The sequence below is a fragment of the Pogona vitticeps genome, chromosome 12 (assembly GCF_051106095.1).
Source record: "Pogona vitticeps strain Pit_001003342236 chromosome 12, PviZW2.1, whole genome shotgun sequence".
Lineage (NCBI taxonomy): Eukaryota > Metazoa > Chordata > Lepidosauria > Squamata > Agamidae > Pogona > Pogona vitticeps.
Window position 1 is genome coordinate 8,919,358 of NC_135794.1, and position 14,333 is coordinate 8,933,690.

The 14,333-nt window shown below is 45.5% G+C and overlaps 1 protein-coding gene across 1 annotated transcript; it reads right to left on the reverse strand.

Moving 5' to 3' along the window:
• Window positions 1-922: 922 nt before the first annotated feature.
• FAM219B (family with sequence similarity 219 member B) lies at window positions 923-12,499 on the reverse strand. Its single transcript, XM_072981809.2, has 6 exons — window positions 12,326-12,499; window positions 9,585-9,681; window positions 8,615-8,705; window positions 6,733-6,810; window positions 4,735-4,783; window positions 923-3,761 (listed from the first exon to the last, which is right to left on the reverse strand). The coding sequence occupies exons 1-6, from the start codon at window positions 12,404-12,406 to the stop codon at window positions 3,606-3,608; spliced, it is 552 nt and encodes a 183-aa protein (XP_072837910.2). The 5' UTR covers window positions 12,407-12,499; the 3' UTR covers window positions 923-3,605.
• Between the last annotated feature and the right edge of the window lie 1,834 nt (window positions 12,500-14,333).

Sequence of the window (14,333 nt, forward strand, 5' to 3'; positions counted from 1 at the left end):
CCCTGTAGCATTAATAGGGTGGCGCAGCATTCCCCCCCCCCAAAAAAAATACCTTGGACTAAGTCTTCCATGCATCCATCATGACTGCAAGTGGGGCAGGGGGAGGAGCAAAAACTATGGAAGTCAGTGATGGAGGAAAGGATGTGTTTTTCTTTACCTTAGAAATGGGCGTGCATTGTCTGTAGCATTGTTTAAAGTCATTGATTAAATCGTCACCGTCTATGCTGAGGCCACAGCATCATGAATTTCACAAGAGATGCAGAAGGACAGTTGGAGGAAGAAAGGATGGAAATTGTAGAGCAAAACAGGCTCCCTGCATTGTCCTTTAAAAGAGGAGTCAAAGAGGAGCATGCTTATTATCATTTAATGTTTCTTACTCTGTTCCTTCCCGGTGGTTGCCTTACGAAGCTGCTTAGGGGTTTTTCCTGGTGGTTAGAGGGGTAAAGGAGGAAAACAAAAACACAGCCCCCTCTTCGGCACTTGCTGGTGAAATAAGTTAGAAACCTACAAAGGCTGTGTGCCCTTCAAGCTATGGCCTGGCCTGGCCATTCACATCTCCCAATTCACAGGAAAGGGGCCTTTCGTAGAGAATTCAAAACACACAAATGTTAAACAGTTGAACAAGGATGAAAATCAGAGTGTCTCCAGAAAGGTGTAAGGGGGTGCCAATCTGAAAGCATTGATTGGGTTTATTTATTTTATCTTTTTGCAGCAAGGGCAGGGTACAAAGCACATTCTTGGCTGGGGCCACTGCTCAGCAGCAAAATGGACAAACCTGACCCACAAAACACGAGGTTCTCTTCCCCAGATCCCATGTGTTGCCGTAGCCTGAGTCACCACGCCGCACGAGATATCAATCAAATCTCTAGTAGGAGCCTTTACAATCAAACAACCACTGAAGTTAACAAAAGAAAGAAGCTCAAAGAGTGCAAGGAGTTTTTATTAATGCATACTTCCCTGGCTCAGAATGTAGAAAATAGTTTGCCAGACAGTCCTCTGTAAATATAATATTAAATCTCCTATACGATTGTCTTCATATAATGCATTTTAGTATTTTAAGGCAGCTTTTAAATCCCTCTATTGGGCATAGTTATCTATCTCCCTTCCCTCCAAGAAATTATGATATAAATAGAAACACACAAAAAAATAAAAATAGTAGTGAAATACACCCTTTTGCCTGCATGGCTTGGTTTGCAACAGAGAGCCAGCGTTTAGTTCTACCTGGTCTGCTAGTTCTTGATCCTTGTCTGTCCCAACAAAAGCAGACTGTAGCCAGATGTGGAAGGAACAACTCAAAACTCAGCCATGAACATTTCCCTTCTAACCTCGAAGACTGCTGGAGGTTTTGCAAGCAAAGAATGCGATATACAGAGATACAAATAAATTAATAACATGTAAAGGCAAATAAAAACAAAAAGAAAACATGTCTGTCTGCATCATGTAATGGCTTCCCCAGCTACCAGCTCTGTATAAATAAATTCAGGCTTTTACAGATGGTCTGTAAGGACAGAAAAAGCTTGACCTCCCCCTTGTTTGCAATAGTTCCTGATGGAGCAGTCAACAAACATTGCTCTGTACTATGACCTGCCAGAGGTCAAGGCTTGGTCTCTTGATAGACAAATTGAAGCTAGAAACACTTGCACATTTCCCTGGGCATTTGGTCACATCTCTATGCATTCATCTAGGTAAAACACAGAAATAGGGGACTTGCAAACCTCTAGAATCTCTAGATGTTTTGGGCCTTCTCCCAGAAACCTCAGCCAGCGTGACCAGTCGGCCATCGAGGTCCAAAACATAGGGCAGACCTAAGGTTCCCCACTCTTGAGCTAGACTGAAGCCTCCCTGCAAAGAAGCTACAAATAAGCCAAGCTGAATATCACTGAGAGTTCACAACTAGTAGCAGGTTGTCTAGGAATCAGCCACCACCACCACCTTTGGTATAGAATAAATCACCCAGCACAGCAGTGCATAGGTTCAGGCTGCATTGAATTAGCACAATCCAAACCCTCTGGGCCTCCGGTCCCAACCTGTAGTGCAGTTTAGATGGAAGAAATCATACTGAGTTATAGCCTCCAAAGACAAATGCGGCAAAATGGCCACATCATGTAGGTCTCCTCGTTCCTGTGTGAGCTTAGGAGACCTCCACAGTACAATCTGGAGTAAACTGGGAGCCTCTTGTCCAAAATCAATGGCAAGAAAGGTGCTCCCTGCCCACCTCCAGGTAACCAAAGTTAACCACTCCTCAAAGATCCACCTATTCTCTCCTCCTCCTCTCAGAAGTTCACTAACATGAACCAACGCTGATGCTGCTTCTAATACAATACAGAACACCGTCTTGGAACTTGCTATCCATTATCACTTACAACGCAAGGAGAAAAAGTACACTACCCGTACAAGCAGGCTGAAATCAACTGGAAAGCCAGCTCCCATTTCTTGGAGCATTTACAGCAGCTCTGCTCCCCATGTAAATGAATAACGTGTTTTTATACAGGGCAAGTCAGAAGCTTTCTAACAGATCTTTTAATAAACACAAGCATAATAAATATGGGCCACTCAACTGGAGAACCAGTTCTACCACTGCGGGCGATATAAAAATAAGAATGTGATGCCTATGGAGAGAGATGTGTCAGAAAAATGCAAGTTTCTCTGAACCAACGCCAAGTCCTGACAATGGAAAACAATTCGAACCAAAAGCGATCGACTGTTTCCTATCTTCCTGCTGGGTTTAGTGGCTTTCTCGAAGAACGTCAGTTTCCTAGTGAGCCTAGTCTTGCGCCGCGTCTGTCAGAAAAGACCAAGCCATCAAGGTAGGAAAGAGGCAGCAGCAAAAACCAACCTCAGCCTACTAGGTCTCGGATGCTGCTGTTTCACGAGGCCAGGTTCCAAACATATGAGGGCAACTGTGCGGATGCCCAAAGTGCTTCGAATCCCCCTCAAGGAAGCCAGGTGAGAAAGATAATGCTCTGGATCCTAAAGCCACTAAACAGCAAGACAAAGCTCAAGAACCATCTAGGCCAAGCCATGTTGCTCAAAAGAGATGTGTTTTCATCCTGGAAAGGTCGCACGCAGACTTTTAGCTTGCAAGGGCCTCGTATCATAACAGAAATTGGGTGTCCAGGCAGTTCAGTGAAGGACCCCCGAGTAGAACAGGAAGAGCCCTGGTCCTCTCCCCTCGAAGTGTTTGGGTTTTTTAATGTATTTGTTTTCACAATTCCAAGGATTCTTAAAGCAGAGTCTCAACTATCTTCATTCATTTTTAAAGAAACACACAAACAAATAAAGAGCTTGCTGGGTTGCCTTCAGGCGTGAGGCCTCTTGTCCTGACCTCTCTCCTCACCTGTGCAGGTTTTGTTTCCAGAAAGGCAACCCTGGCCATCAGCTTTCTTGAGGAACTGGCCCTCATGCAGTTCTCTATTGCACCACAGAAAAGAGCTTCAAGAGAATGCTTAGTGCTCCGAGCAAGTGCGACCCGTGCCTTGGTACGTCCCATTCTTGCAGTTGCCAAAGGACCCTTCCAGTCCTGCCATATTGGTTTGATCTGCATGCCCCAAAGAAAGGAAAGCCCTCATGTCTCAGCCTGGGCAGGGCAGCCCCGAGACCGTCTCTTACTGTATAGAGCAAGAGGAGGACTCCCCAAAACAACAGGAACAAGGCGAGGAGGAGAGGGGTTTGGGAGGGATGAGGTCAAGATCTTCATCATCTGGGATCTCATCAAGATGGTACCCATCCTGCAGCAACTGCCGGCTGAGATCTTGGTTAACCTGGCAACCAAGGAAAAGGAAAAGAGATGAAAAACAGTTCGCCGGGGGCAAGGAAGGATTATGGAATTACCACATCCCAAAGATTCATTTCTTCAATTTATGCATTGCTTACCACGATGAAAGACATTTTTAAAACAGCTGGCAATAAAAAAACACACAAATGTCCGTGTAAGGTAAAATAAAATAAAATGATACAAAAAAGCACATAGCCAAAAAACCTAACTTAAAACAATACTAGACTGAACTCATGGATCTGCGATACCGACGTTGAATGCCAACTTTTTTTCCCGCCTGGCAAACCCAGAATTAGCAGCACCAAACACAGCATCCCACAAAAACACGCAGGTGCTTTCAGCAGCCAAACCATCTGGGGAAAACAAGAATCGGCAAAATGGTTGGCACCAGCCGGATGTTCTAGCATGCATGTTAGAAAGGCCTTACATTATCTGTCTTGAACAAATTCTGCTGCCTTCCAGTTTGGTTCCAATCTCAATCCAGAATGCTGGTTTTAAAAATCTACTAGGGCCTAAATGGCCTGGAGCCCAAACACCCCAAAGGCTGTCTCAGGGCCCTGTTTTGTGCCCAACCACACAAGGAAGCCGGTTAGGGAGTACACAAAAGGGGTTGCTTCGTGGCAGCCATTCATCTGCGGAGCTCCTTCCTAAAAGAAGTCAGGAGGGCTCCCTCCCTGCTGAGCTCCCGTCAGGAAGCCAGGGCTGCATTCTTTCCACACAGCCTTCAAGGTTTAAAACTATTTTTAAATATGACTTTTTAGAGCATTTGTTAGCTGTTAAAACACTTCCACAATTAATGTTTTAAAAATTACTCGTAATGTATTTTTTTAAGAATTCCATTTTCTCTTTATTGTTGTGAAACACTTTGAGATTCTTTACGGGCTCGGAAGGCATAAATACTGTACACTGAATCATAATCACACAGAATACAAACAAAACAAACAGTGCAGCAAACTTGCCTCTGCAGAGGAGTAACCTGAGGAACATCGTGATTCCAGCTCCCCATCACTAGAAGAAGAACAGCCAAGAGTCAGGAGATGCTCAAAGACCACGGCTTGTCTAGTAATACCCTGTATAGTGCTATCATAGTGCACATGCTCCAGCAGCCATTTTGAGGTGCTCGACGGGAGCATGGCCTACCTAATGGAGGTCAATGGGGCCTCTGTGGCCCAGCCTACCTCCTCCCATGCCGGAGGTAGACAACACCTACAGAACGTTAGGCACACACCACAATGTTACACTGTCCCATTTAGTACTGATTTACTTAGCACTTGGTTTTCTTGGAACACATCCTGAGGGCTAAGTGAAGTATTACTGTACATTTCTGTATCCCAGCTCCTTTATTTAAGACAATCACCACCAGAGGACTTTGTGCTATAACCAATCTTTCCCAAGCTGTTTCCTGCAAGAATCCTACTGGACCAGATCAAGGATCCATCTAGCTGGGCACACCGTTTCCCCCAATGTGACAGCTCAGGAGGAAGACATGAAAGCAGACATGGGCACAAACCGCAGGTTATTCTTCGGTGGTTCATTTATAGACTGGTGTTCAGCATTTCAAGGCCCCGCCTCCTCCAGCAGCTACCCACTTAGAGGCAGTGCACAGAGGAGGCAGGGCAGGGAAGCCAGGCCATTGCCTCTGAGTGGGTGCCTGTCAGAGGAAGTGGCAGCTTGTGCCCATCTCTACATGAAAGTAAAAGCCCTCTTCGTCTTTTTACTCCCCAGCAAGATGTCTTCAGAAGGCTATTGCCTCTGAACCTGGAGGTTCCACTGGGTCCAATATCCATTCATAGGAAAGAAACTCCATCAGTGCTCTTGAGAAATCAGCTGATCCTGAGAAGACCAAGAGCGTCTGGTTGTACTGCAGCATTGGTTACCACAGCATATTGGCTGAAATCCAGTTAGTCTTTGGATAATATGAAGTCACACTTTCGCAAGCATTCCCAACGGTATGCCCAGGTCGTCCAAGTGGCACAACTGGATTGCGCAGTTGAACGTGTTGCTCCCTTTGCAACCCTTGAGCGGCACACATCCAGACACACTTCAGGAACTGCACATCTGCCGTCCATGGTTTTCAATACCACTTGCGCATCTCTGTGTTGTGCACATGGAACTGCACAACAGGATTTCAGCCAATGGATTATTTTAAGAACCTGATGGCATTCAAAGTGATGCTCTAGTTTAATTTCGACATCCTTTCTCCTCCTCATCCCACCTTCCTTTGATGCCATGCCTTTTGAATATTAAGCACTGTGTTTATACTGCAAGTCACTCTGGGAATTTTTCACACTTTGGCTCAAGCATATGCTATAGAGGTTAGGAATTAATGGACTGATCCTCCACAAATCTCATTTAAATCCCATTCAAAGTGGGATGTTCCAGTGTTCCAGCCTGCTTGACTTTTCCTGCCCATGTCCACCAAGCAGGCCCTTCCCTTTGAGGAGATCCCACCTCATTGCAGTTTGAATGTAGTCTCCCTAGTGAACTATGGGGACACAGTCCTTGTATGCAAAGTGTAAAGACACGGACCTTCCCTTTCTCTACCTCTAGTATCATAAAACAATAAAACTTAGGCCTCTTCTGAAATACAGTACTGTACATCAATTAAAAAAGAAAGAGAGATGGCTACAATAATGTTTTCCTTTAAAATACATTGGGGAAAGAGACTTGGAAAGAATGCCAATTTAAATTGCTCATTCCGTGGCCCTTTGTGGGTTTCCTATACAGTGGTGCCCCGCATAATGAGCGATTCATTTAACGATGAATCCGCATAGCGATGTGTTTTTGCGATCGCAAAAGCGATTGCATAACAATGTTTTAAATAGTAAAAAATCACTTTGCGATAATCAGTAAGCTGTTTCACTTACCGATTATCGCATAACAATCTTTTTAGAACAGCTGATCGGTGGTTCCAAAATGGCCACCAGGTAAATAAAATGGCCGCTCCACACCCTCACCTGTCTGAATCCAGGGACACCAAGGTTTCGTCTGAGGTCTGGCTGACAGCAGTGTAGCCTTTGTTGAATTTCACAGACCTGGAGAAAGAGGCACCAATTAATGCAAAGTATCTTCTACACCCATGGGAATACAAAAGGGAAAGTGCCATGTTCAGGGCAGAGGACAACAGTTCAAATCTTCAGTGAAGAAACAGCCTTGGGACAGTCACTGGGAAAGTTGGTGGAGGGAAGAGGCGCTAAGTTGCCATCTCTCCTCTTCAACAAAGCACTCTGGGCCTTTTTAATAGCTGCTCCCAGATGCTGGATCTCACTTCCTGGAGATGCTAAGTTGCCCCCCCACCCCGTCCCTCCACTAGCAGGCAAGGACCCTTTTAATCACTCAATAATCTACTGACGGTTGCTTTATTTTCTATCAACGTATTTCAACACTGCTGTTGAACCCTGTACAGTAATATGATAAACCTTTAATGTGCTTAACTGAACTTTAACATTACAATTTCCAATGTTTTTACTGAGTCCTTTTTAGCCAATGTTGTTGCAACACACTGCAAGTCCCAATTTTGGGGAAAAGGTGGGATAGAAATCAAAGAACTCCGAAACACAAGAGTTCCCCAGTGAAACAGCCAGAAGCGTGATTTACTAACTGACCAAACTATGCCTGAAGAGTTTATGCTTTGGCCCAGCGACACAGTTGATTCCAAGTGCTCTAAAGACACAACGGGTATGTCTCATCATGGCAAACAGTTGGTCCCTGTAAATCCAGAGGGCAGGGACACTCTCCTTAATTCAGACTACTTTGTCAAGGAATTTCCAGGCCCCACAAAGCTTTTCACTGTCAGCACAAGGGCAAAAGACTCAGTGCTCTTTTCCCTCCAAGGTTTCTACCATTTCCATAAATCGTCTCTGTGAAAACCAGCACCTCATCCCCTTGTGAAGCTACACACGCAGGCACATTCTACAAGCAAGGACAGAGGGAGCGACCAATGGGTTTAAAATACACAAACAACCCACACAATGGATCTAATTTTTTACATGCCGCGCCAAAAGGCAGCAACCATAGGAGTTTTGAGCAATCTAAATTATTTGTGCTGGCTGGATAGCTCAGTGGTTTAGATATCTGGCTTCAGGGCTAAAGGTTGGGAGCTTGTCTCCCCACTGGGACTCCTGGGGGAATAGCCAGCCTTTTGTGGCCTTGGGCCAGCTGCAAAGTCCCTGGGCTGCCCCTAGAAGAAGGGAAAGGTAAACTACTTCTGAATACTCTCTACCTAGGAAACCCTGAAAAAGATCTCCGTAAGTCAGAATTGGACAACATACCATTATTATTAAATTACCGTATTTTTTTCATGTATAAGCCCCCCCACTTTTCTAACCGAAAATTAAGAAATCTAAGTGGGGCTTAGCAAGTGTAGGGGGAAAGGGATAAAAGCACTGCAGGATCGCTTTGATCCCTGCTTTCCCCTCCACTTGTTTTTGTTCTTTCCTCAGCCTACTTCCGTGTATAAGACGACCCTCAATTTTTAGTCTAAAGATTTTAGACAAAAGTATAGTCTTATACACAGAAAAATACGGTAGTTGCACAAATGCACTCTTGCAAATACGAACACTCTAGCTGAGACTGCCAGATAATAACATGTGGTCATCGAAAAGATGGGAAAATGCAGTTTCTCCTTCTCACAAGAGAGAACGGGACAAGCAAGGATTTACACCTCCAGTGAGAGGTCACATGCAGTGTTCCTTATCCTCCCAGCTCCCCATTACTGATACCTGGGAGGTGGGAAGGGTTCAGTTTTGCACAATGCCCAGCTTCCCACATGCCCTGTATGCTGGGTACCTCTGAAAAGCAACCATTGCCATTCAACAATAAGAGGAAAAGGGCTTGGACCTCTTGGTGGCTGATTTGGGCTGGTGCCGGACCGCTCCTGAAAGCACTCCTTTCCTTCGTAGCATTGCCTTGGCCATTTCGCGATGTTTTTCTGCATCCAAAGAAAAAGTGGAAACACCGGTTCAATGAGTGTTCATGGCCTGCCTACTCCTGGGGAAGAGTCATTGTCATCAACCTATCTGCCCTCTGGGAAAACATGCACACACATTTACTGCACAGGGACAAGAGGAGAAAGATTCATCGCAAGCCAGTTCACCCTGTATGGAATTCTGGCCATCAGACTCATCAGCTCAGCCATGGAATGTAGAAACACTCTTGGAAATACTGAAAATGCCAAAAAGAAGAGGACATGTCAAGGTTTTCTGCAACAGCTGGCTCACAATACTCTTGTAAGCCAATAATCTTCTTGAAGAAGCCAATGAGTCGTACTGGTTCACCTGCTGGGTTGGGACTAGGAATTCTTTAAGTCGTTATTCAGCCATGAAATCCACTGGAGGACCTTGGGGCAACCACTCTCTTTTAGCCGGACCTATGGCACGAGGTTGTTTTAAGAATAACATGCAAGAGGAGAGCCATAGCATTTGAGCTCAACTGAGTAAATTAAAAATGAAACCACCTCAACTCAGTCATGTCATGGAAACTCATCCTCCTTTTCTAATGTGCCCCCAAACCTGACGATTGGATGGCAAGAGCTGAGCTTCCTTTTTTTTCATTCTCCTCCACAAGCACTTCCTTCCACCCCTCCCAAGTCACCCATGCCGCTCGGTCCCTTCCAGTCAACATTCCCATTCCACCTGCCGCAGCAACCATTTTATTCCTGCTTTTCATCATTCATTTGATATAGATACAGGCAGATACATATAAACACACATATTCACAAGCTAATTTAAAATAGCACCAGAACCTGTTTCAATGTTTTCACATAAACGGAGGCACAGGATCTCCTGCTGCTTCTGTGCTCAAGACTTACGGAGTTTGTCCTGAATAGAAGGAGCTTTGTTCATGATGTATGGCCCCCTTTTCTCTACTGAAGTCTCCCTAATTGGCCTCTTCTTGTCCCGCTGTCCCTGTTGGGTAGGAAAATAGGAGTATAACTGCCATTGCACAGAACAGAAACTACCTCTTAAAGACAGGAAAATGGGGAAAAGGCATGTCTTCTTGACTTTTATTCTGCCAACATTTTTACCAGTGTTATTACTCCCAACTCCCATACACTCCCTAGATGTTTTAGACTATAAGCCCCATCATCCCTGACCATAGGTCATGCTGGCTAGAGCTGATGAGACCTATCATCCAATACATCAGAAAGACAAGATGTGTTAAGATCTCCTCCTATTGTAACCTTCTACACTGGTATTTTCTACTGGTTTGTGTCTCACTTTTTAATTTTACTTTTCATTGAAGGAGTTCCAAGTGGCATACATGGGTCTCTTCCTCCCCACTTATTACCTTCACAACAAAAACAACTACCAAATCCCCACTGATTCAATGCACCCACCTACTCTAGTAATGACGTACTATTGGACAGCAACCAATGCAACTAACTGTGCCTGCCCCATGTTTAGCACTCAATGGTTTCTTGCTCATTAGAAAGATGGTGATTGCACCAACAATAGAAATTCTAAGCTTTCACAGCCTCATTGTTGAAATCAAGGCCCGAAATCTTCCAGCCAATGTATAGCCCTGAAAGATAACATTATCAGTCTATGCTCTGTATAGCCCCAGAACAAATGCTCAGCTCTGTCACTCAGACTTTTCTTCCTAGCTTCATTTCAACAATTTGCCCCCAATTTCATCCTCCTCTGCAGATCAGAACTCTTCTGCTAAACTCAAGGACAACCAGTGTAGGGGCTAATGTCAAACCAGGGGAGATGGAGGCTGGGGTTCCGACCACCCGACTCTGGTCATGAAATAGGCTGGCTCACTTTGGGTCTGTCATGCACTCCTGTCCTAAGCCCTCTCGCAGCTCACTGCCAAGAATAATGCTAGAAAAATCCAATGTTTCCACCTTGAACTGGGGTAGATTTGATTCAATTTGATTTAAATCACAATTTAAAATTTAAAAATAGGAATATTGTTATGATTTAAATTTTAAAAATTCAATTTTCTTTTTATTTAAATCATGATTTAAATCAATTTGATTTTTTTCCACCTTGCCTTGAACTCTGTGAAAGCAAGGGGAGATGGAACTGTAATGGGATGGGAGATAGTCCAGTACTCATAATGTGCACTGAGTATCTCTCCACTTCCTTCCTCAGCCACAGACGCTAGAGGTCTAGGCAACCAACCAACCACATCATGTTCTCAGTGCCCCCATCATCCCTGGCCACTGACCATTCTGCTAGCTGACACTTTCAGGACATCTTGTCCGAAACATTCAGCAAGTCACAGGCTGTACTAAGAGAAGCATGTGAAACAGGTGACCCCTGGCTATTGCTGGAACACAAGTCCCATGATCCTTCTCCACCAATGATGCTGTCTAGGGTGGGCAGGAGTTATATCTCAACAATATGTTGGACAGGAAAAGGGAAATGGAGGCCATTCCCAGAAGCACCAAACAATATGACTGACGGCAGGGGAGTGTGGGAGTTGTAGCTGAAAACGTATGGAAGTCCATAGTTTTCTCCATCCTTGACCTAGAGCAGCCATTCTCAATAGGGGCCATATAGTTCCCTTGGGGTAGAAGGTTCCCCTTGACATTTAGTCCAGTCGTGTCTGACTCTCGGGCATGGTGCTCATCCCCATTTCCAAGCCATAGAGCCAGCGTTTGTCCAAAGACAGTGCCCGTGGTCATGTGGGCAGCGCGACTAGATACGGAACCCCGTTACCTTCCCACCGAGATGGTCCCTATTAATCTACTCACATTTGCATGTTTTCAAACTGCTAGGTTGGCGGGAGCTGGGACAAGCGACGGGCGCTCACTCCATCGTGTGAATTGGATCTTATGACTGCAGGTCTTCTGACCTTAGAGCACAGAGGCTTCTGCGGTTTACCCACAGCGTCACCATGTCCCTTGGGGACCCTGTCCCATTTGAAGGGGGCCACAGACTGTAAACAATTCACACCACCTTATATGGCTCATTATGTGACTTATGCAATCCTAATTTGACCTATGTTTCTTTCACATTGTGTTTATGGTCGTGGCCAAAAACAAAAAAGGTTGGGAATGGCTGATCTAGGGCAGCCACTGTCAACATTTTCTTGGCCATTGCCTTTGTAGGAGCACTTCTCAGGCTCCAGCCCACCCCCCACCCCCGGTCAAAACAAGGAGACAACCCCAACAGATATCCTTCAGAAACTTCTCACAGTTTTCAGCCTGTGGCCCCCTTCGAATGTGCCAGGGCCCCTGTGGAGAATGGCTGTTCTGGAGGACCACCGCCCATTTCTGGGGTCCTGGGTTATCCACAGTTCTTCACCATGACAGCAAGGGATGGAGCCTCCAGGCACAGGAGCAGTCTACTTCCTAACATCAGTTGTGGAGGAACAGGGGCGAGCGAAGACCACTGCCTCTTAAGATTCCGAAAAAAACAACTGTGGTGAATGGGATGCCAGATTAACGGCCGTGCTCACTGGAGGATGATGGGCCTTGTAATCCAAAAAAGCAATCTTACCACGCTGTGGACTAGTAACCCACCCCACCCACCCCCCAGGTAGGTCTAGCAGCCAAGCCAGCCCAGGCCCATCCCATCCCCTCCCTCTCCCCTCCCTCACCGGCTCGCTGCTCGGCCCCGGCGGAGGCCCGGCGTCCCTCCGCCTCGACGGCTCCCCTTCCCCTCCATCTCCCGTCGCCATAGCCGCTTCCTCCAGGGAACCGCCTGACAGCCGCGCCCCCTCCTTGACGTCATCACCCGAGCCCACCAATAGTCAGAAGCCGCTCCCGGCTCGAGGCGTCCCAAATTTTGGCGCCTGACGTCCTCCCGGATTGGCCCGCTGCTAAAACGCCTCCCCGCCTTCGTGCCCTAATCGCTAAACTCTTATTGGTTGTTATGGGAAACCGAACGAACCAATGAGAGACGGCTCATCCTCCTCGGGAGACGGTGGGAGATGGAAGCCAAGAGGGCTGGTAGGGGCGCTCTAGGCGTGCTGGGGGCTTTAGCGCTCTATGGTACTGCCTCGCCCTGGGAGCCTTTAATTATTATTATTTATTATCTATTGCATTTATAGCCCCCATCTAGTCGAAAGACCACTCTAGGCGATCACTTTAAGCGGAGCGAGACCCTTCCTGGGAATAATTCGAAGCCGCCGCTCTTATAGCAATGATCCAGATGTTGGACTACAACTTCCATGTGCCCCAGATGTTGGACTACAACTTCCATGTGCCACAGGCAAACACAGCCAGCGGCACAGGCTTATGGGAATTATAGTCCGTTGGTGACTTTAGCACAGATTATTTACAAGTAGCACAGCCTGCGAGAGGATGATCCCTCTGATCATCCTCTCGCAAGCTGTGCTACTACTTCCCACTCTGTACTGTACAATGGTTTTGTGTCACCTCATGGCACGGTTCTCCTCCGCAGTGGGGTGAAAAATCCCAGATGCTCGAGGCTAGACTAGCTAGAGGCAGGGGAACTCTACAGCCATGCCATTTTGTTTTTCTGTCATTACAGGGCAAAAGCCCTTAATGGAGTAACACCTCTAGAAAACTGGAAAAGACGGTTAGGGGAATTCAGTGTCCTTGGTTTTTTTTTTTTAATTAGGGACACTCACCAGCCCCAATCAGCACGGCCGAATGGTAAAGACCAATGGAGAGTTACAAGCCAACATTACTCAGTCCAAACTAGGTTTGCCAATATGACCAGAATTCTATAGGTGCGGCAGAGGATTTCCTGACAAACAAGTTCTTCCCTTCAAGAAATAAGGAAGCTGCCTTGTTTTTAAATCAGACCTTTGGTCCATTTAGTTGGGGAATGTTGACAGTGAGCAGCACCCAGGGCTTCAGGACAATAATTTCCTAGTTCACCCTGGAAAGCAGGGCTAAAGCTGCTTTTCTATGCCAGTTATAAGGTTTGCCACCAAGATACGGCTGTTCCCAAATTGAGCCACAACAAAGTAGACGTATGCTAAACTAGATTTCTTCCTGGCACACAAGAGCTTTAGTGTGCAAATTAACAGGGAAAGATAGAACATTAAAAATGTGAATTCTTGCATGCAGCGATACTGTACATTTATTGACAAGTCTTGAAATAAATCACATTATTCATTAATCAATCCCAGTACTGCAAGTAGCTTTCCAGGGTTTGATTTTTTTTCCCAGGCCAGGAAATGTCAGATAACTGAATTTGGGACCTTGCGTATGGAATGTGTCCTGCCAATGCTCTCCTTAGACCAAATTGATAGCATTTAGCATTCTAGTACTTTCATAATTGTGGGTGCTACAAGAATACTGGACAGCAATTACTTTTGAACTACTGTATATAACATACTAACTTCTAGAGCACAAGGCTGATATATACATCATGCCTGAAAACTACCCATGATTTTTCCTTCAAAAATGGTTCTGCTCACTGTTGTGCAAATATTGGATAGAAATTGATTGCTGCATCAAATTTTTGCCCTAACCACAAGGCTTTCCTCAAAAGGCTGATCTGTGACGTTTAGTTTTGAGGACTTCAGTGATTCAGAAAAATGTAAAGTTTAATTTCCAGTGGTGAAAAAATAATGGAAAATAAAATGAGCTCAAACATTTTTATTCATTACAGTTTGCAAGAACAAAAGAGAG